General features: G+C 35.9%; 1 protein-coding gene across 6 annotated transcripts in view; it reads left to right on the top strand.

Moving 5' to 3' along the window:
- Positions 1-22,003, top strand: part of EXOC6B (exocyst complex component 6B) — a 652,095-nt gene that overhangs the window by 357,648 nt on the left and 272,444 nt on the right. For all 6 annotated transcript variants that reach the window (XM_030828178.1, XM_030828177.1, XM_030828176.1 and 3 more), the window contains exon 18: positions 15,054-15,233. In XM_030828178.1, the coding sequence (XP_030684038.1) occupies positions 15,054-15,233 (180 nt within the window). The remainder of the gene's footprint in view (positions 1-15,053; positions 15,234-22,003) is intronic.

Here is a 22,003-nt window from a genome sequence, read left to right as displayed (position 1 = left end):
ATTTTTAGTATTTTTAGTAGAAACGGGTTTTTGCCATGTTGCCCAGGCTGATCTGGAATTCCTGGGCTCAAGTGATCCACCCACCTTGGCTTCGCAAAATGCTGGGATTGCAGGCATGAACCACCGCACCTGGCCCTGTGATCAATTTTTTAATCTTACTTTTTAGTGAGGAATTTCTGTCCCTGCTTTTTTAGTTAGCAATTTTATAATTTCATATGTCCACAGCACTAGTTTTTATCCAGAGCTGGATCAAATGGGAACAAATGGCAGTCATGTAGAACAAAAGAAGGACTGATGGTAGATGAGTTTCTGGAGGGTAAATGCTATAGCTCAGAGCAGCTTTAATAAACTCCTTCATATTTATGTGAGCTTTAAATAGGTATTAAGCAGTAAAAGTAATAGGGCAACATCTCAAACATTAAAAATGTGGATCTAACATATAGGCTACTTATATGGTTTGATTTTTTGTTTATATTGTTATTTGATTGTTTTAGTTTTTTTTTTTTTTTTTTTTTTTTTTTTGAGACGGAGTCTCGCTCTGTCGCCCAGGCTGGAGTGCAGTGGTGCAATCTCGGCTCACTGCAAACTCCACCTCCCGGGTTCACGCCATTCTCCTGCCTCAGCCTCTCCGAGTAGCTGGGACTACAGGCGCCCGCCACTACGCCCGGCTAATTTTTTTGTATTTTTAGTAGAAATGGGGTTTCACCGTGGTCTCGATCTCCTGACCTTGTGATCCGCCCGCCTCGGCCTCCCAAAGTGCTGGGATTACAAGCGTGAGCCACCGTGCCTGGCCAATTGTTTTCGTTTTGAAACATATTCCATGCCAACCTTTTGAAATCCAGAAATTGATATTAATTAGATGTACAGTTGTAGAGTTGGAACCATGATTTATGTCCCCTGTTGTCTGCTTTTTCCCATCATCTTATTCTCTTTCTCTATTTTTGGTACATTCTTTTGACAGTAGGCGCAAGAGAAGAAATCAAATTTGACTCATACTGCTATTATACTTTATGACAGATAAAAATTTTTGGTATGACTTACTATTTTTCTATTGTTTGAAAAAACACAATATTGAATCAGAAAGTATTATTTATGTATCTATGTGATTAGGTCAGCTGCTAGGTTAAGTTACACATTCATTAAATTACTATAAATTATTTGTTTCAAAATGACAATAAAATTACTTAAAATTCATTACACATAATGTTATGTTCATATCATGACTTACTAATTTTTCACAATGTCTAATGATACTAATTTAGATGTTCTTTTAGTGAGGAAAAGAATGATTTAATAAAAAGGCCCTGAGAATGAGTATGAAAATATGACAAAAGGTTTCAGAGCTTCAGAATGACCTCATGTAGTTTTATAGGAATTATAATTACTCTCAAATACTAGCATTATTATGGAGCTTGGGCATTAGATTTATCAAAAAAATTTCCATATTTGCTCTTCTATGAAAGCCAAAATTTCTCTAGGAATGAAAATGTAAAAGAAATAGTTCAGTGTTAAGTAGATAATAGGGAGTTAGGGAATTAGAACGGGAGATTCATTTGTCTATCAAATGGAGAATATGTGGTATCCACTGATCCTCTTTCTCTCAACCAGTCTCAGTTTTTTTATGTCAATAGCTTTTCAAATTATGTTCAGAAATTCTCTCAAAGGATGGCTTGTGTATTTTGTTGTTGCTCTAGCATGAAAAAATGCTGAGGGAAAATTAAAGGCAGACAGGAAGCCATAGGGGCTGAACAGCCAGTTAAATACTTAGTGAAGGAGAAGTTCTGGAGACCACTAAAGGTCGTGTTGACAGTGCTTATTGGAAATACTGATTGCTTAAAACACACTGAAAATTTATTTTTACCAGGGCTGTTTCAGACTAGCTAACCCAGAACTCAATATAAACATGGCAATTACAACAGCTACATGTTGTGTATTTTCCTAAGCTACTGTTTCCAGAAAACTTTCCCTTGCAGATGGAAACCTTTATGCTGGAAAGGGGATAGAAAGAGTCTGAAGGTCTTTAAGGTATTTTCTTGCAGAGTTCCCTGTTATTTCTGCCATGTGTGACATAATCAAGCTGGCACCCTTAGCTTTCCTGATTCATAAGATTTTCCTCACTCTCTTACAAAAGAGAATGAAAGTGTTTATTAATTTACTCCATAATAAATATTGCTTGTGTATCTACTGTGTAATCATCTGGTAGATTCTTGGGGAGAGACAGAAAAAGTACTTTGTCCCTGGACTTAAAGTTTATGATTTACAGAGAAGACAGCCACTATACTGGAATAATACATTAGATGTATTCAATCTCTCATTTATTTAACAAGTTTTAATACAGTGTCTACTACAAATTAGGAAAAGTTTCAGGCATGAACAAAAAAGTGAGTCTCCTAACTTTACAGAGCTTATATTTTAATGAATTAGTGGATGATAAACAAACAGAAAAATCTAATATAATGGCAAGTAGTGATAAGAACAAGGAAAAAAAATAAATGACCAAAAAGAAGTGAGAAATTAAATCATTTGAATTTCTGATGGATATGCATTCCTGTCAAAGGGAACAGCACAGTGGTAGATATGGATGTGTTCAAGAAATAGTAAGGGGGTCAGTCTGGCAATGATGTATCTATCACTAGTGGTATGGATGATAAGAGATGAAGTATTCAGGAGTTAAATTATTTCTGGCCTTGTAGGCCATCGTAAATACTGTACGTTGTATTCTGAAATGAGATGCGATGTCATTAGAAGATTGAGTTGTGGGGGGTAATGATCTGAGTTATCATTTAATGTGATACTGGTTTTTATGTGGAAATAAGTATATTGTAATTTAATAAAGGGGGAAGAAGAAAGTCTAACTGGGAGGTAGCTGCAATACTCCAGGCAAGAGATAGTGGTCACTTGGACTAGAGTGGTAGAGGTAGAAGTGGTAAAAAATATTTTTGAAGGTACAGATAGCAGGTCTTAGTACTAGACTGGGTGTGTGTATTAAGAGAAAGACAGGAGTCAAAGGTAGTTCCAAAACTTTTGAACAGAACAAACTGGATGAATACTGTTTACTGAGATGGGGAACACTTAGAGAAAAATACATTTGGAAAGCAGAAATACGATCAAGACTTCCATTTTTGATACATTAAGCTTGATATATTTAATTGATAGCTATATAGAGGTATTAAATTGGCAGGACAAAATCATAGCTAGAGATAAAAATTTAGATTTCACCAGTGTAAAGATGATATTTGATGGCACAGGATGGACTTTCTTCTGGGATTTGAGTATACATAGAGGAAAGATGTGAGGATTGAGCTTCAGGGGACTTAAACGTTGACAGGCTCAACAGGGGAGAATTCCAAAGAGGATGAGGTTCTACCTTTAGGACCTCCAAAGAAGACTTCCCAGACAAGTACAAGTTGGAATGGATCTTGGAACCAGCAGGATATTTATTGGCAGAGAAGGGATATGGAGGGAGTGAAGTATATTTTAACTTCATGTGCAAAGATTAAATAATAAAATAAAGCCAATATTCAGCATAGAATTAGGATGGCAGTGAGATACAGAAGTAGATAAATACCAACCTGAGAAGCACTTTGTTTTATATTAGTAGATAATTTGGACTTTATTCTAAAGTCTTTGAAAGACTTCAAGTGAGGGATGTTGCATTTACAAAAATAAACATTCTACTGTGCTTCATTGAAAGGAAGGGAAGAATTAAAAAAAGAAGGAAAAGAAAAGATGAAAGTAAGGATGGAAAGAGAGGAAAGAAGGAAGAAATAACAACATCAATCACAATTACTCACAGTTCAGAATAAGAGGAATTGACTTCCTAAAAGACTGTAACTCTGTGCTAATAAATTTGAGAACCTATAGGGAAATAGATATGATGTGATAGGGAAAAGATATGAAAGAGGAAAGCTTCAAGATGACTGACTAGAGGTATTTCATACTCACCTCCTCCACTAAGAAGAACCTACATAATGAGTAGATGATCACATTTCAAATAGATCATCCAAGAGAGAACACTGTAATTCAATAGAAAAGTGACAGTAAATGCCTAAACCAAGGAAGGGGAAGGAAATGAGGCAGTCTACTCAGTAGGATCAGCTGGGAGCTGAGGGAGACTCCTTAATATGAGGAAAGGGTTAGTAGAAACTTTCAGTGGTTTCCATTTCCACTATGGACTCCTGAAATCCTGGCCATAGGAGAGTCTCTTGACCCTCACTTGCCCTGAAACTAACATAGGAAGTTGCTGAGAGATTGTGTGATGGCACTGGTCCAGGGAAGGAGCTCACACCGGGTTGCACACGTTCCATGAGACCTAAGCAGCTATAGCAAGCAGCCATCTTAAGAGTCCTGCCTCCAACAGATAGCGCATTATCCTGGAGACCACTGGTACTGGGGCTCAGGTGCACGAGAAGCACGCTTGCTGCCTCCCAGCTTAGGTGCCAGTGACCAGGGGCCACCCACACCAGGGGATGAGATGCTATCATGATGCATGCTGCCGCCATTGAGGCTGAGGCATGAGCAATGTGTCAGCTACTGCAGAGAGGCTGAGGAAAGAGTGCCGCTTGGGCTGTGGTGAAAATGGTGTGTGTATTTTCCACCTGCTGACCTAGGTTGCCCAATACTGAAGGTGGCACTGCCCTCCCCAGTGGCAGGGAACCAGCACATCTGCTGCCACCTACCATCATAGCATTTCACTTTTCTAGGGATTGCCTCACCCCTAACTACTGCATCTGGTGCCTGTACTCATTATCAGAGGGCTTGAGGACAAGTTTGGCTCAGCTTTGACCTGCCACCCCCCAACCCCTGTGCTAGAGCACACCGGAAGCAAGAGGATCACCTAGCCCAGTCCACCACAGTTGGCACCTGAACACTCCTCCCAGGTGCCTGAGGTCGGGCCTACCCACATGACTGCTACTATCACAGCTGGCACCTACCTGCGTGCACCACCTGTGTGCCTGGAGACCAGCCCACTCGGCTGAATACAACCAACACCAATACCAGTGTGAACCACTTGGGACTAAGAGGATGTTTCTGCCACTGCCATTGTCATCATTCATATCAAGCTGGCTGCCCCAGGGGTTCAAGAACATCCCCACCCACCCCACCTACTGTTGTCACTGCTGGCATCCAAGTAATCTATCTGGAAACTCAACAATTGGCCCATCTGGACTCACTAATAATGGTGCCAGACCACCCTGGGGCCCAAAGACACACATACTCATCCCACTGCTGCCATCACTGGGGCTCAAAGACTGACCTACCTGGTGTTACAGTCCCCAGCAAAACCACAGCCTCATTTAATAATTGCACCCTGAGCCACTGAAGAAATTATAGATACCACTGGTACTATTTATACCTGAAGGAATCATACAGAGTTTACACTACTGCACTCAAAATCACAACCAAAGTGTCCTACCCAACTAACAGCATAGATACATCTTCTGGAAAATGTCCTCCCCTACCAGAGCAAATTTAAAAAATTGCAAGAAGTGACTGTTATAGTAGATGTACAGATATGAATATAATAGTACAGAAAATAAGAAAAAGCCAGGACATATAACACATCCAAAGGAATAATTCTCCAACAACAGATCCCAAAGAGAAATTAATGAAATCTCAGAAAAAGAAGTTAAATGATTGATTCTAAAGACGCTCAGTGAGAAACATGAGAATTCTGCAAAACAATACAAAGAAATCAGAAAAACAATGCATGATATGAATAAGAAATTTGCTAAAGAGATTGATACCAAAAATATAACCAAACATAAATTATGGAACTGAAGAATTTATTAAATGAAATGCAAAATACGTTCAAAGCTTCAACAATAGACTAGATCAAGCAGAAGAAAGAATTTCAGATCTGGAAGATAATTCTTTATACAAAATAAAAGAAAAAACAATTTAAAAAGAATGAGCAAAACTTTATTACATATGGGGCATCATAAGAGACCAAATTTTCAAATTATAAGGGTTCCAGAAGGCAAAAAGCAATAAAAAAGGGTTGGAAAACTTACTTAATGCAGTAAGAGATGAAAATTTCTCAAGTCCAATGAGTGATTTAGACATTCAGATACAGGATGTGCTGAGATCCCCAAAAGGATACAATGCAAAAAAAGTATTCTCTCCATGGCACATTATAGTTAAACTACCTAAACGTAAACACAAAGATTTCTATAAACAGCAAGAGAAAAGCATCTAGTTACCTATAAAGGAATCATCATTAGAATAACAGTAGATTTCTCAGAAGAAACCTTACAGGCCAGGAGCTAATGGGATGATATTTTCAAAGAGCTGAAAGAAGAAGAAGAAAAAAAAGCCTGTTGGGCAAAAATACTATATCCAGCGAAATTATTCTTCATAAATGAAGGAGAAATAAAATCCTCTCATAGAAGCAAAAGCTGAAAGAATTCATCACCACTACACTGGCCTTACAAGAAATTCCTCAAGAGAATTCTAAACTTGGAAATAGTGAGTGACATTTGCTATCATGAAAACACACAAAAGTATAAAACTCACTGGTAAAGCAAACAAACAAATGAAGAAGAGAAAGGACTCAAATAGTACTACTACAGAAAACCACCAAACCACAATAACAAACAGTAAGAGAAAAGGAAAGGAACAAAGAATACACAAAATAACCAGAAAATAATTAATACGATAAAGGGAAAACCTCATGTATCAATAATAATTTTGGGTGTAAATTGATTTAATTCTTTACTTAAAATATATAATCTGGTTGAATGGATTAAAAAAACATTTTCTAGCCATATGCTGCCTACAAGAAACATAATTAACCTTTAAAGATGCATATAAACTGAAAATAAAAGGATAGAAAAAGATATTTCATGCAAATGTTAACAAAAAATGAGCAGGCATAGCTATACTCAGATACAACCCTTTAAATAAAAAACAGTAAGTAAAAGACAAGGAAGGTCATTATGTAATGATAATGGGATCAATCTAGCAAGAGGATGTAACACCAAATCCATATTGGCATCCAACACAGGAGTACCTAGATTCATAAAGCAAATATTGCCATATCTAAATAAAAAGATGAACTCTGATATAATAAAATTGTGGCACTTTAACACCCCACTGCCAGTACTAAACAGGTCATTGAGACAGATAATCAGAAAAGAAACATTTGTTTTAAACTGGACTTTAGACCAAAAGGACTTAACAGACATTTAGAGAACATCTTATCCAACAATAGCAGAATACACATTCTTCTCATCAGCACAAGGAACATTCTCCAAGATAGACCATATATTAAGCCACAAAACAAATCTCAACAAATTTTTGAAATTCAAAATCACATCAAGTATATTCCCAGATCACAATGGTGTAAAACTAGAAATCAATACCAAGAGAAACATTGGAAACTATACAAATACATGGAAATTAAACAACATGCTCCGGAACAACCATTGGTTCAATGAAGAAATTAATATGGAAATAAATGTTTTTTGGAACAAATGAAATGGAAACACAGCATATCACAACCTGTGGGACACAATAAAAGCAGTACTAAAAGGGAAGTTCACAGCAATAAGCACTTGCATCAAAAAGCAGAAATACTTCAAATAAACAATCTAACAATGTACCTCAAGGAACAGGAAAGCAACAACAAACCAAATCCACAATATCAGACGGAAATAATGCATATCACAGTAGAACTGAAAAGAAAAATATGGAAAGATGAATGAAACAAAAAGTTGGTTCTTTGAAAAGGTAAAATTGATAACAACCACTAGCTAGACTAACCAAGAAAAGTACAGCGAAGACTCAAATAAAATTATAAATGAAAACAGAGACATTATAACTGATACCACAGAAACAGAAAAGATCATCAGGGACCATTATGAACAACTATATGCTAACCAGTGGAAAATCCATAGGAAATGGATGAATACTTGGAAATGTACAACCTACTAAGATTGAATCAGGAAGAAATGGAAAACCTGAACAGACCAATAACAGGCAGTGATATTGAAGCAGTAATAAATAGTATCTGAACAAAGAAAAGCCCAGAACCAGGTGGATTCACCAACAAATTCCACCAAACATATAAGAATAACTCATACCAATCCTCCTGAAACTGATCCAAAAAATTAGGGAGAGAATTCTCCCTAACTGATTCTGTAAGGCTAGCATTACCCTGATACCAAAACCAGAAAAGGAACAACAACAAAAGAAAACTACAGACCAATATTCTTGATGAAAATAGATGCAAAAATTATCAGCAACATACTAGAAAACTGAATTCAATTAAAAGATAATATATGATGATCAAGTGGGATTTAGACCAAGAGTGCAATGATGTTTAGTATATGCAAATAAGTAAATGTGAAACTTCACATCAACAGAATGAAGGGCAAAAACCATATGGTCATCTTAATAGATGCAGAAAAAGCATTTGATAAAATTCAACATCCCTTCACAATTAAAACTCCCAACAAACCAAATATAGAAGGAACATACCTCAAAATAATAAAGGCTACATATAGCAGACCCACAGCTAACACCATCCTGAATGGGAAAAGGTTGACTGCCTTTCCTTTAAGAATGGGCAAAAGCTGGAACCATTCCCCAGGACAAGGATGCTCATTCTCACTACTCCTATTAAACATAGTATTGGAAGTCTGAGCTAGGACAGTCAGAGAAGAGAAAGAAATAAAAGGCATTCAAATTGGAAAACAGGAAGTCAAATTGTCCTTCTTTGCTGGTGATACGGTCTTTCATTTAGAAAAACTGAAAGGCTCCATCTAGACCTAAAACCATAAAAACCCTAGAAGAAAACCTAGGCAATACCATTCAGGACATAGGCATGGGCAAGGACTTCATGTCTAAAACACCAAAAGCAATGGCAAAAAAAGCCAAAATTGACAAATGGGATCTCATTAAACTAAAGAGCTTCTGCACAGCAAAAGAAACTACCATCACCAGAGTGAACAGGCAACCTACAGAATGGGAGAAAATTTTTGCAACCTACTCATCTGACAAAGGGCTAATATCCAGAATCTACAATAAACTCAAACAAATTTACAAGAAAAAAACAATCCCATCAAAAAGTGGGCAAAGGATATGAACAGACACTTCTCAAGACATTTATGCAGCCAAAAGTCACATGAAAAAATGCTCATCATCACTGGCCATCAGAGAAATGCAAATCAAAACCACAATGAGATACCATCTCACACCAGTTAGAATGGCCATCATTAAAAAGTCAGGAAACAACAGGTGCTGGAGAGGATGTGGAGAAATAGGAACACTTTTACACTGTTGGTGGGACTGTAAACTAGTTCAACCATTGTGGAAGTCAGTGTGGCGATTCCTCAGGGATCTAGAACTAGAAATACCATTTGACCCAGCCCATCCCATTACTGGGTATATACCCAAAGGATTATAAATCATGCTGCTATAAAGACACATGCACACATATGTTTACTGCAGCACTATTCACAATAGCAAAGAGTTGCAACCAACCCAAATGTCCAACAACGATAGACTGGATTAAGAAAATGTGGCACATATACACCATGGAATACTATGCAGCCATAAAAAATGATGAGTTCCTGTCCTTTGTAGGGACATGGATGAAACTGGAAACCATCATTCTCAGCAAACTATCGCAAGGACAAAATACCAAACACTGCATGTTCTCTTTCATAGGTGGGAATTGAACAATGAGAACACATGGACACAGGAAGGGGAACATCACACACTGGGGCCTGTTGTGGGGTAGGGGGAGGGGGAGGGATAGCATTAGGAGATATACCTAATGCTAAATGACGAGTTAATGGGTGCAGCACACCAACATGGCACATGTATACATATGTAACAAACCTGCCCGTTGTGCACATGTACCCTAAAACTTAAAGTATTTAAAAAAAAAACTCTTAGAGCTGAAAAAGAAATTCAGTAAAGTTTCAGGATATAAAATCAACATACAAAAATCAGTAGCCTTTTTATTCTTCAATAATGAAACAGTAAAAAAGAAATCAAGAAGGCAGTCCCATTATACAATAGCTTCAAAAACATTAGAATACCTAGGAATAAGTTTAACCAGGGAGGTGAAAAATGTCTGCAATGAAAACTGCAAAACACTGATGAAAGAAATGGAAGAGGACACAAACAAATGGAAAGAAATACCATACTTATATATCAGAAGAATTAATATCATTAAAATGACCATACTTCCCCAAGCAATCCATAGATTGAATGCAATCCCTAACAAAGTATCAGTGTCATCTTTTACAGAAATAGTAAAAACAATCATAAAATTCATAGGGAACTAAAAAAAGAACACGAATAGCCAAAACAATTCTGAGCAAAATCTAAAAGTACATACAAATAAATGAGGCATTGAAGTAAGGTTAGGAATGCATGAATGATTAGAATTAGAAAATTTTTCAAAGTTACTTACTACTTTAGAAGATCAAAGAAGGAAAAATATGAGTATTTTGAAAGATACTAAAATACTATTTTATATGTTAACATCTATTCTCATTAAAATTTCTGGAACACTTCTACTGTAACTGACAAATCCAGGAGGCAGAAAAATCAGTATGTATATAGTTGAAATGACTGACACCATCAATCAAGTGAATCTAATGGACATTTGTAGAATGTTTTATCCAGCAACAACGTATACAAAATATTCACCAAGACACACCATGTTCTAGGCAATAGAACATCCTTTAAATAGAAATTATACTAACATTCCTCTCAGACCATATGAAATTAAACTAGAAATGAGTAACAGAAAGATAGAAAATATCAAATTATTTGGAGATTAAACAACATATTTCAAAATAAAACATGGTAAAAAAAAGTCTCAAGAGAAATATTTCAAAAAAAACGAGAATTAAAATACAACTTATTATAATTTGTGAGATGCAGTGAAAGCATTACTCAGAGGGAAATTTGTACCATTAATAGCATATATTAGAAAGAAGAAAGATCTAAATTTAATAATCTATACTTACACCATAGGAAACTAGGCAAAGAACAATTTAAATCTAAAGTGAGCAATAATAATAATAACAATAATGAAATTTAGAGCAGAAATCAATGAAAATGAAAACCAGTAAAGAAAATCAGTAGAGAAAATCCTGGATGTACGAATAGGTGGAATTCAGTAGATTTTTAGGGCAGTGAAACTATATAAATGATACTGTAATGCTGAATTAGTGACATTATGCATTTTTAAGTACCCACAGAACTTGGTATCACAATGATTACACCCTAATGTAAACTAGGGACTTTAGTTGATAATAAAATATCTATATTGTTTCATTAATTGTAAAAATTGTACCACACCAGTTTTAAATAGGGGTAGTAGCATGGAGGGTGGTGGTATATACAGAGGCAGTGTACTTTCTGCTTAAGTTTTCTTTAAACCTAAAACACTAAAAAATAAAGACTATTAATGAGAAAGACTTTTAGCAAAACAGAAATCCAAAGATACCTTAAGATTATTATACAAGTAATGTAAAGATGAAAGTATAGAAGTGCTCACTGAAATATTTAGAAGACCTGTTGAAAAACTATAAAACATTGAAGAAAAAAATTGAAGAAATAAACAAAAAGATATTCTAGTTTGTGGATTGAAGAATTAACATTGTTAGAATTTCCATATTACCCAAAGTGATCTACATATTCAATGCAATCCCTATTCAAATTCTAATGCATTTTTCATAGGAATAAATAAACAATAGTAAGATTCATATGGGACCACTAAGACTCCAAATAGCAAAAGCAATCTTGAGCAGAAAGAACAAAGCTGGAGGCATCAGTCTACCTGACTGCAAAATCTACTACATGTTATAATAATCAAAATAGCATGATTCTGGCATAAAAACATACATACAGACCAGTGGAACCAAATAACCCTGACATAGTCCTATTCATGTACAGTCAGTTAATTTTTCACAAAGATGCCAAGAACACACAAAAGGGGAAAGGATAGTCTCTGAAACAATAATTGGTGTTGAGAAAACTGGATATCCACATTTACAAGAATGAAATTTGTTCCTCATCTCACACCATATATAAAAATCAACATAAAATGGATTAAAGACTTAAACATAAGACCTGAAACTAAAATTACTACAAAATAATATAGGGAAAAATCTCCATAATATTGGTCCGGGCAATGATTTTTTTTTAAGCTATGACCCCAAAAGCACAGGCAACAAATGTAAAAAAAGATAAATGAGATTGATTATATCAAACAGGAAAGCTTTTGCACAGCAAAGAAAACAATCAACAGTTGAAGGATAACCTACAAAATGGCAGAACAGGCAGGGCATGGTGGCTCACGCCTGTAATCCCAGCACTTTAGGAGGCTGAGGCGGGCGAATCACTTGAGGTCAAGAGTTCGAGACCAGCCTGGCCAACATAGTGAAACCCAATCTCTACTAAATATACAAAAATTAGCCAGGCATAGTGGCACACACCTGTAATGGAGGGTGAGGTAGGAAAATCGCTTGAACCTGGGAGATGGAGGTTGCAATGAGCCAAGAGTGTGCCACTTCACTCCAGCCTAGGTGACAGAGTGAGACTCTATCTCAAAAAAAAAAGAATGGCAGAATATATTTGCAAACGATACAGCTGATGAGGCATGCATTTCTAGAATATATAAAGGACTAAAATAATTCAATAGCAAGAAAACAACCCGATGAGAAAATGGGCAAAGCTTTTGAATAGACATTTCTCAAGAGGAGATATACAAGTGACCAAGAGGTATATGAAAAAATATTCAACATCATTAGTCATCAGAAAAATGCAGTCTAAAACCACAATGATATATGACTTTCCACCTGTTAGGTTGACTATTATCAAAAAGACAAATGGTAAGTATTGGAGAGGATGTGGAGAAAAGGGAACCCTTATATGGTGCTGGGAATGTAAATTAGTATAGCCATTGTGGAAAACAGTACGGAGGTTTCCCCCAAAATTAAAAATAGAACTATCATATGTTTCAGCAATCCCACTACTGGGTATATTTCCAGAGGAAATGAAATCAGTATGTCATTGAGATATCTGCACTTCCATGTTCATTGCAACATTTTCCACAATAGCCAAGATATTGATTTGACCTAAGTGTCTGTCAACTGGTGAATGCATAAAGAAAATGTAGTGTGTATACAGAATGCAATACTATACAGCCTTACAAAAGAAGGAAATCCTGCCATTTGCAACAGCATGGAAACCTCATGGAGACATTATATTAAGTGAAATAAGGCAGGCACAGAAAGAAGAATATGCGTGATCTCATATGTAGCATCTAAAAATGTTGAATTCATAGAAACAGAAAATAGAATGATAGTTACCAGAGCTGGGGAATATGGCTGGGGAGTTTTTGGTCAAAGGATAGAAATTTTCAGTTAGATAGAAGGAATTATTTCAAGAGATCTATTCTATAACATGATGATTATACTTAATAACTATGTGTTATATTCTTGAAAAATGCTAGCAAAGTACTTTTAAGTATTCCTACCTCATAAATAAGTATGTGAGGTAATGCATATGTTAATTATTAGGTTGGTGCAAAAGTAATTGTGGTTTTTGCCATTAAAAGCAGTTTCTTTTGCATCCAACTTAGCTCAATTTAGGCATTTCAGTGTATACATATTTCAAAACATCAAGTTGTACATGACAAATATATAATTTTTGTATAATTTTTATTTATCAATCAAATTTTATAAAGCATTGTTCACATAAGTAAACATAGTCACCGACTATGTTATAGTATGTAAATATATTGCAAAATTATTCCAGCTTTAAAAACGTGAAAATGTAGAGGGCAGTACAAATTACAGAGAAATTTGGGAGATATAATTTACAGAACTCATTTTCTGACTGTGTAGGAAAGAATGGAATTGAAGATCTTGCTTAGATCTCTGCCTTGAACAGGTAAAGGCAGTTTACCTTTACCAGATTTTACCAGAAAAAGTAAAATCTCTGAGATGAACAGGTAAAGAGTGGTAAATATGATGAGTCTCAACCTGGACCTGCTTATTTCTTTTCTTTTTTTTTTTTTTGAGATGGAGTCTTGCTCTGTTGCCCAGGCTGGAGTGCAGTGGCGTAATCTCGCCTCACTGCAGCCTCTGCCTCCTGGGTTCAAGCAACTCTCCTGCCTCAGCCTCCTGAGTAGCTGGGATTACAGGATCCCACCACCACGCCCAGCTTATTTTTGTATTTTTAGTAGAGATGGGGTTTCACCATGTTGGCCAGGCTGGTCTCAAACTCCTGACCTCAGGTGATCCACCCACTTTGGCCTCCCAAAGTTCTGGGATTACACGCACGAGCCACTGTGCCTGGACACTTATTTCAAAGTTTGTCTGGGTCAGATGTCCATGAAACACTCGCATATATGATTCTTGATTTAGAATGATTTTGGAGTAGATCTGTACTGAAGATAGAGATAGTGGAAGCTATTGGATTTAATTAAATCACCCAAAGAAAGTGAGAAGATTTGTGTCCAGAGAAGTAAAAGGAAATCCAGGAGAAAACCATCTCATGAATTCCACGGGAAGACAGAATTTTAAATAGAGAGTATTTAACAGAAGTTAAGGAAGATCAGACTGAAAGTGAATATTGAATGTGGTGGCAGGTACTTCATAAGTTACTCTGCACAAGTCTGTGTTGGTGGAATTTTAGCATTGGAATACTGGTTGTTGTGGAGTAATGTATGATCATTTGTCCTGAAAATATTTTTGTAAGAATATTAATTTCACCATACTTCTTAGAGCCTTTAATATGCTAGTGTAGTGTATATCATGAATCTTGTATATAGGTATCTCAAACTTACATGATCTGGGCATTCTGCTTTCATTTTAGCATCTCTTAGGATGCAAACAAAAAATTAGAAAAAACCTACACAATGGTTTTGAAAAAGAAAAAATTAAAGAAGACTGTGATATGACTCAGTATTCCCAGTTATATTCCCAGTTACTTAATGGATATGTCAGATGGCTCTAAGCTCATAGAAATTTCTGCCCATATTGAAATCTGAGTGATTTTTCAAATTTTATATTTTTTCACAGGATGCTAGACATGCAGCTGAAGAAGAGATTTATACCAACTTAAACCAGAAGATTGATCAGTTCCTACAGCTGGCAGACTATGACTGGATGACCGGAGATTTGGGCAACAAAGCTAGTGATTACCTGGTAGACCTCATTGCCTTTCTTCGTAGCACCTTTGCTGTATTCACACACCTTCCTGTAAGTGACAGTTGCTCTTACTTTGTCCTTTATATATAAAAAGGTTTCCTTATAATTTATTTTGGTGAAAGATGTTAGTTTCTGCTGTAACTACCCAGGAAGATTTTCAGTATATAAAAGCTCATGCTATATTTATTAACCTTTAATGATATGTAGAGGCTACTTCCATCATTTTTTCATTGACCTTTGCATTTTTTTCATCTAAAAATGGTTCCTGGTATTATGTCTGCTTATCTTCCTATGATGCTCAAGGTAATTAGTACAAAGACAATATAAAAGCCTTGGTAGAATTAAAAAAAAAACTTAGTTAGAATTTCAGATATGTATATTTTAGTTTTAGAATATTCTTTAACTTTTTTATATAAACTGAAATTCTTTGATGAAATGCTCCATCTTTTTTATCTAATTTGTCTATGTTTTCTCTGTTTTCTTAAGCATATTAATTATAGACATTCAAAATCATTCTTTACTACTTCTTATATATATTATACATACCTATTGGTGTTTTTTTTTCTCTTGGTTTTCAGTGATATGGTCCTGTCTCTTTCTAATATTTTTTGGTTGATGTTAGACGTTGTATAAAATATGTAGAGATTCCAGGTGGTGTTATCTTCCACCAGAAAAGGTTCATGTTTTCCTTTACTTAGTAAATAGAATGGGCAGGTGGGTTGTGGTTTGAAGCTGACCACCTTAGTACCATCACGGACTGATTTGGGTTAATATTGGGTTGCAGTTGTGGTGTACTTTGTTTGCCCTTGTTGGTAGGATATGGCTCTGCAGAGCTTTTAAAAACTGCCTGATATGTCATTGTCTTTTTAGCACCAAAGAGGACTATAGAAATTCCCGCTCTTCACAGAAACCTTGTCTATTCAGCCTCCTGTACTCTTTCGTTTTAGAATCTGGCAAATGTCTTAAGGAGACTTAGCAGTACCCAGTATCAGCTATTGCTGACAGGAAAAAAAGTATTGGGGATTGTCAGTGTTACTTTGCCATCCCTAATGAGGTTTCAGCTCCTATGTGATCTGAATGTTTATGTACCCCCAAAAATCATATGTTGAATCTAATAACCAGTGTGATTACATTAGGAGGTGAGGCGTTGGGAGGTGATAGATTATGATGGTAGAGCCTCACAAATGGGATTAGTATACTTATAAAAGAGACTTCAGAGAGCTGCCTTGTTCTTTGTGGCCATGTGAGGATACAGGGCTACAGGAAGAAGACTCCTTTTTTATTTTGCACTGGGAAATAGGCCTTCTTCCGACACCAAATCTGCTGGTACCTTGATGCTGGACTTCCAAGCCTCCAGAACTGTGGGAATTCTTTTGTTTATAAGCTACCAGTCTATGGGATTTTGATACATTATTCTGAATGGACTAAGATAGCTCCTGTCATTTTTAGGCATTCTTTTACTAGTGAGTCTTTTTCTCTGAAACACTGTGAAACCGTGAGAAATCTCCTTGCCTTTCAAAGCTTTTGGCTTAAACTCTTATTTTCCTCAGCTGTTTAGCTTTAGAATTCAGTAAATATCTTGAGGGTAAAACTAGTCCTCAAACCTCTAACTGTGGCACTCTAGTCTGTTGGAAGCAGTAAAGATTCCATGTTTTTTTCATCCCCTAGTAGTTAGTCTCTGCCTGGTTTTAAGATTCTCAGTCTGTTGCCCTTGCCTACGTTCCTCAAATGCCCACAAGGAAAGCTGCAGATTTTCACCTCACCTTTAAAAGGTTCTGTCCTCTCTGCCATTTTATTCCCTTTAGTCTTCATTGCTTCACAGCACCTGATGCCTTTTAATATGTTTTTTCTACATGTTTTACTTCCTTTCCTAGTTGTTCCTAGTGGGAGCATTTACCTGCAGAAAATTATGTCATTTTGTCTAGCTTTATCCTGATACCAAAGCCAGACAAAAAGAGCACACACAAAAAAACTATGGGTTAATCTCACAATTATGGATAAAAATAAATAAATAACATTTTAGCAAGTCAATTCCAAGTGTTTTAAGAAAGTAATTTTGTACTAGTATGTAGGATTTATTCCAGAAATGCAAGGATGGTTTGATATTTTTAAAAATCTGTTAATATAATTTATCACATTACTAGGTGAAGGAGATAAAGTTTCTTGATGTATTCTAGAAAGACATTTTATTACATCCAGGCTACATTCTTGATTTAAAAACAAAGTTTGCTAAATTCCAAGCAGTATAATATTTTAATAACATAATAAAGAACATCTATTTGAAATTTAGTAGCCACCATAGATTTAACAGTAGAACAATAAAACATTTATTTTCATTGACATCAGGAATTGGGTGAAGATGCTTCTCACCAACACTTTAGAAGTTCTATCAAATAAATGTAAAAAAAGAATAAATTACATTATAATGAGCCATGCATGTCTTAGTCCATTCCTGCTCCCATAACAAGATACTTTAGACTGAGAAATTTATAAACAACAGAAATTTGTTTCTCACAGTTCTGGAGGCTGAAAAGTCCAATATTAAGATGTCAGCAGATTCAATGTCTGATAAAGTCCTGTCACTCATAAATGGCACCTCTGTATCCTTACATGGCAGAGAAGGCAAAAAGGATGAACTCACTCCCCCAGTCCCTTCTATAAGGCACTAATCCAATTAATGAGTGATGTAATGACTTCTGAAAAGCCCTCCCCCACAAAAATTAAAAATTAAAAAAATATATAAAAATTGCATTGGGGATTAAATTTCAATATGAATTTTGGCAAGGCTCAAACATTTCAAACCATAGCACATGCATATTATTATTCATAGGTTATTATTATCTAAATAGAACATACTAAAAATTTATTAAGACCAATAAGAGTTTAGGTTAGATGATTCACTTAGAAAACAAATAAACTTTTTGTATATTAGCAATGCCCACATAGAAAATATATTGTCAAAAGTGTCTTATTTACTATTGGGACATAGATATAATTTTTCTATGCAACTACTTAGCAAGTAAATTTAGAAATAATGTGACAACATCACAGAGTAATATAAAAGAGACTTTCTTATGCACAAATATATATGGTATTCCAGGATGGGAATATTTCATTTTGTAGAAAGTTTTTTCAAATTTAATCTAATTGCAATGAGTAACAAGTAAATTTGTTTAGGGAGGAATCTTAATGAAATAATTCTGAAATCCATTTGTAAGCAAAAATGGACAATATTTGGTAAAAAATGATAACATGAACATAATTTGTAACTCTATTAATAAGACATACATATTAAGCTTGTGTGATATTTTTGACTATAAACTACTCAGAAATAAGAAAATGGTAACATTCATTATTTATAGGAAATATTTGAGGAAATAGGTATTTTCATACGTTGCTGCTAGGGGTCTAGTTATTATAGTCTTTTTGGAGTCAGTTTTTCAGTATGCCTCAGAAACCCCTTAAAATGTGCTTACCTTTTTACTGTGTAATTCCCCTTTTAGAATTTGAACTTAATGAAATAATCATGATCGTATTATAATATTCAAATATAACTATACTTAATACAATGCATTTTGTATAGTGAGGAGTTGGTATAAATTAAAAATCCAGCGAACAAATGTGTTCACAAACTAAATTATTGTATATTCATATAATGTGATATTCATTCATTAAATTAATGTAAATTTATATTTATTCATTAAAATATATTCATTATTTCTTAACTGGAAAAACAGATATGATCTTATTTTAATTAATACATATATACACAAATTAAATATCTATATTATGTACAGTGTAAGTCTAGAATTGTATACTCCATGGTTTATCCTTATTTCTATGTAGCTTTTAGGTTTTCCTTTTTGTTTGTGTTTTTAGAAAATGTTTTCTGAATTGAAACATCTGCAGCTTTTTTTTTTTTTTCGAGACGGAGTCTCGCTCTGTCGCCCAGGCTGGAGTGCAGTGGCGCAAGCTCCGCCTCCCGGGTTCACGCCATTCTCCTGCCTCAGCCTCTCCGAGTAGCTGGGACTACAGGCGCCTGCCACCACGCCCGGCTAATTTTTTTTTTTTTTTTTTTTTTTTTGAGACGGAGTCTCGCTCTTTCACCCAGGCTGGAGTGCAGTGGCGCGATCTCAGCTCACTGCAGGCTCCGCCCCCTGGGTTCACGCCGTTCTCCTGCCTCAGCCTCCTGCGTAGCTGGGACTATAGGTGCCCGCCACCTCGCCCGGCTGATTTTTTGTATTTTTAGTGGAGATGAGGTTTCACCGTATTAGCCAGGATGGTCTTGATCTCCTGACCTCGTGATCCGCCCACCTTGGCCTCCCAAAGTGCTGGGATTACAGGCGTGAGCTACCGCGTCCGGCCGCCCGGCTAATTTTTTTGTATTTTTAGTAGAGATGGGGTTTCACCGTGGTCTCGATCTCCTGACCTCGTGATCCGCCCGCCTCGGCCTCCCGAAGTGCTGGGATTACAAGTGTGAGCCACCGTGCCCAGCCACATCTGCAGCTTTTATAATGCTGGGGGTATGTGGAGGTGATATTTAGAGTAATTATTTTCCACCTCAAGAATTATTGTGTTTAATTACTAATTTATATTTTTAAATTGCTTTTGCCAGCCCACCTGTCCCCATTTCATCATGCTGTCATATTTCAGCACCACACTTTGTACTCCTTACTTTAACCTCTAGGTCATTTAGAAGCAGTAATGTGGATCAAACTGGTGCTTGTCTGAATTAAAGTGCATGCTTTTACCTGTAGAGTTGTGAACTTTCTTGCAAGGCTATACTGTAAGTAACTAGTTGAGGTTTATTTCCCCCTCTTTTGTTTATTCTAAACTGCCATTTTTACCTAAATACTATAAAACATCTCAGTGTGGATAGAGTTGATTCTACCACTCAGGCTGTAGAACCACTTACCATGTACCATTCAGAATCAAAGTAGGAAGTAACTGACAGGCTTAAGTCCTCAATATTGCTTCCATTGGTGCCGTATTTCTGTCTTGTCTACACTTTTCTGAAGCTACACTTTTAAAATTAATTGGATTCACCAACCATTATATTCTGTAGAATCAGATGACTTCTTAAACTACCCCATCTGGTTTTCCACAAAATAGATTGCCTAACATTTGTGTTTATCTTCCCTAGAATGCTAGATAATTTCCTCATAGAACCCTGTATTAGTCACAAAACAGAGCTGTGTCTAAGATTTGCCCTTGGGCATTATTAGAGAAAGAATGGGAGAGAAAAGAATTTGTTTCTGAAAAACAACCCAAATCATTTGTCTTTTACTTACTATAAATATTTTCTTTTCATATTTGAAATTCCCTGACGGAAGTGGCTCTCTCTCAGAGAGGGATTGATTGATAGAAAAAATGTACATAGAGAGGACTGGAAAGACAAGGCAAATTCTGTCTTGTTCTCTTACATTTTGGAATCCCCAGTTTCTCTTAATTCTGAGGGATATTTTACTGCATCACAGCAGCAATATAGGCAACGGAATAAGTCGGTGTCTAGAAATGTGTTTGTGTGTGACACACAGAGAGAGAGAGAGGGAGAATCCGAGTGTGTTTGTTTGCAGATTATTGTCATTGTTAGATAGTCAGTGGTCAGAGGGGAAAATTATTTAATTTTGCAACTGTTTTTTCCCTTGAAGTTTTTGTGACTTAGGCAGCCTGCCTATCTTCATGAGGCACCCAGAAATGATTATAATAATATTTTCCACATTTAGAGTTTTTAAATCTTACTGTTTCCCTTGAGTTAACAGATGAGGTAAGTACACACGCATTTTTTTTTCAGACTTCAGTTGTATAATTTACAATTGCATGCACAGTTACCCATTTTGCATGCTCAGCATAAGAGCATGTTTTTGAGAATTTATTCTTGTTATCCTGATAATTATCTTTCAGAAATGCTTAAGAGAGGAAATGCTGTCTCAAGTAACAGACCCAGAGGATGGAATCCTGAGTTTGTTTTCTCTGTCTGCTGTTAATGTTAATTTGTATGACATAGGGCAAGATCTGTCATAGCCCACCTTGGTTTGTGGGTTAAGCGTGGAAATTCTCTGTTTCTTTGTCTAGTAATACAATGATACCTATCCCTGGCCTTACTTTCTCTTAGGTCATCCTTAAAAGAAAATTATTTTCTACATATAAGTTTCTGAAATTCTTCCCATTTAAAACCCTTTAAAAACTGATATTTCTTTTAGTACTCAATTTATTTCCAGGAATTGCTGCCGTCTCCGACCTAACCAAATGATGCTGCTACTGAAGAACTGTCAGTACAAACTGTCAGTACTCCCATTAAGAACAAAATGTTTTCTGTGTCCATCCAGACTTTTCATCATGGGACCTTAAACTACCTTTCTGTATTTTTCTCTGTCTCTGTCTCTCTTTTCTATTTACCAAAGATTCTCCTCCCATAATGAAGTAATGCTCTTTGTTAAGCACACCCAACTGTTTTCTACCCTGTATCTTTTTTTTTTTTCCCCATGCCTTTTGTCTACTTTTACTGCTTCTGCCCTTTAACTATGTGTGTTGAAAATCTTACATATGTCAAGGTTCATTTCAAGTACCACACCTTCTATGAGGCCTTACCAGTTCTCCTGACCAGATGTGACATCTTCCTTTGTGGCACTTTTTAAAATGGCACTAATTAAATTTTACCTTGGGCTGGATGTGTCATTCATTTGTGTACTTTATTCAGGAAAGGAGACAATGGTAATTAAAGCATCTGCTGTGTTCCAAATGCTTTACATGTGTTATATGTCATCCCAGTTGATGAGGACTCAAAATACCCCAATCAAATAAGTGTTAATATTATTATT

Source organism: Nomascus leucogenys, chromosome 14 (assembly GCF_006542625.1).
Source record: "Nomascus leucogenys isolate Asia chromosome 14, Asia_NLE_v1, whole genome shotgun sequence".
Lineage (NCBI taxonomy): Eukaryota > Metazoa > Chordata > Mammalia > Primates > Hylobatidae > Nomascus > Nomascus leucogenys.
This window is presented reverse-complemented; position numbering and strand designations above follow the sequence as displayed.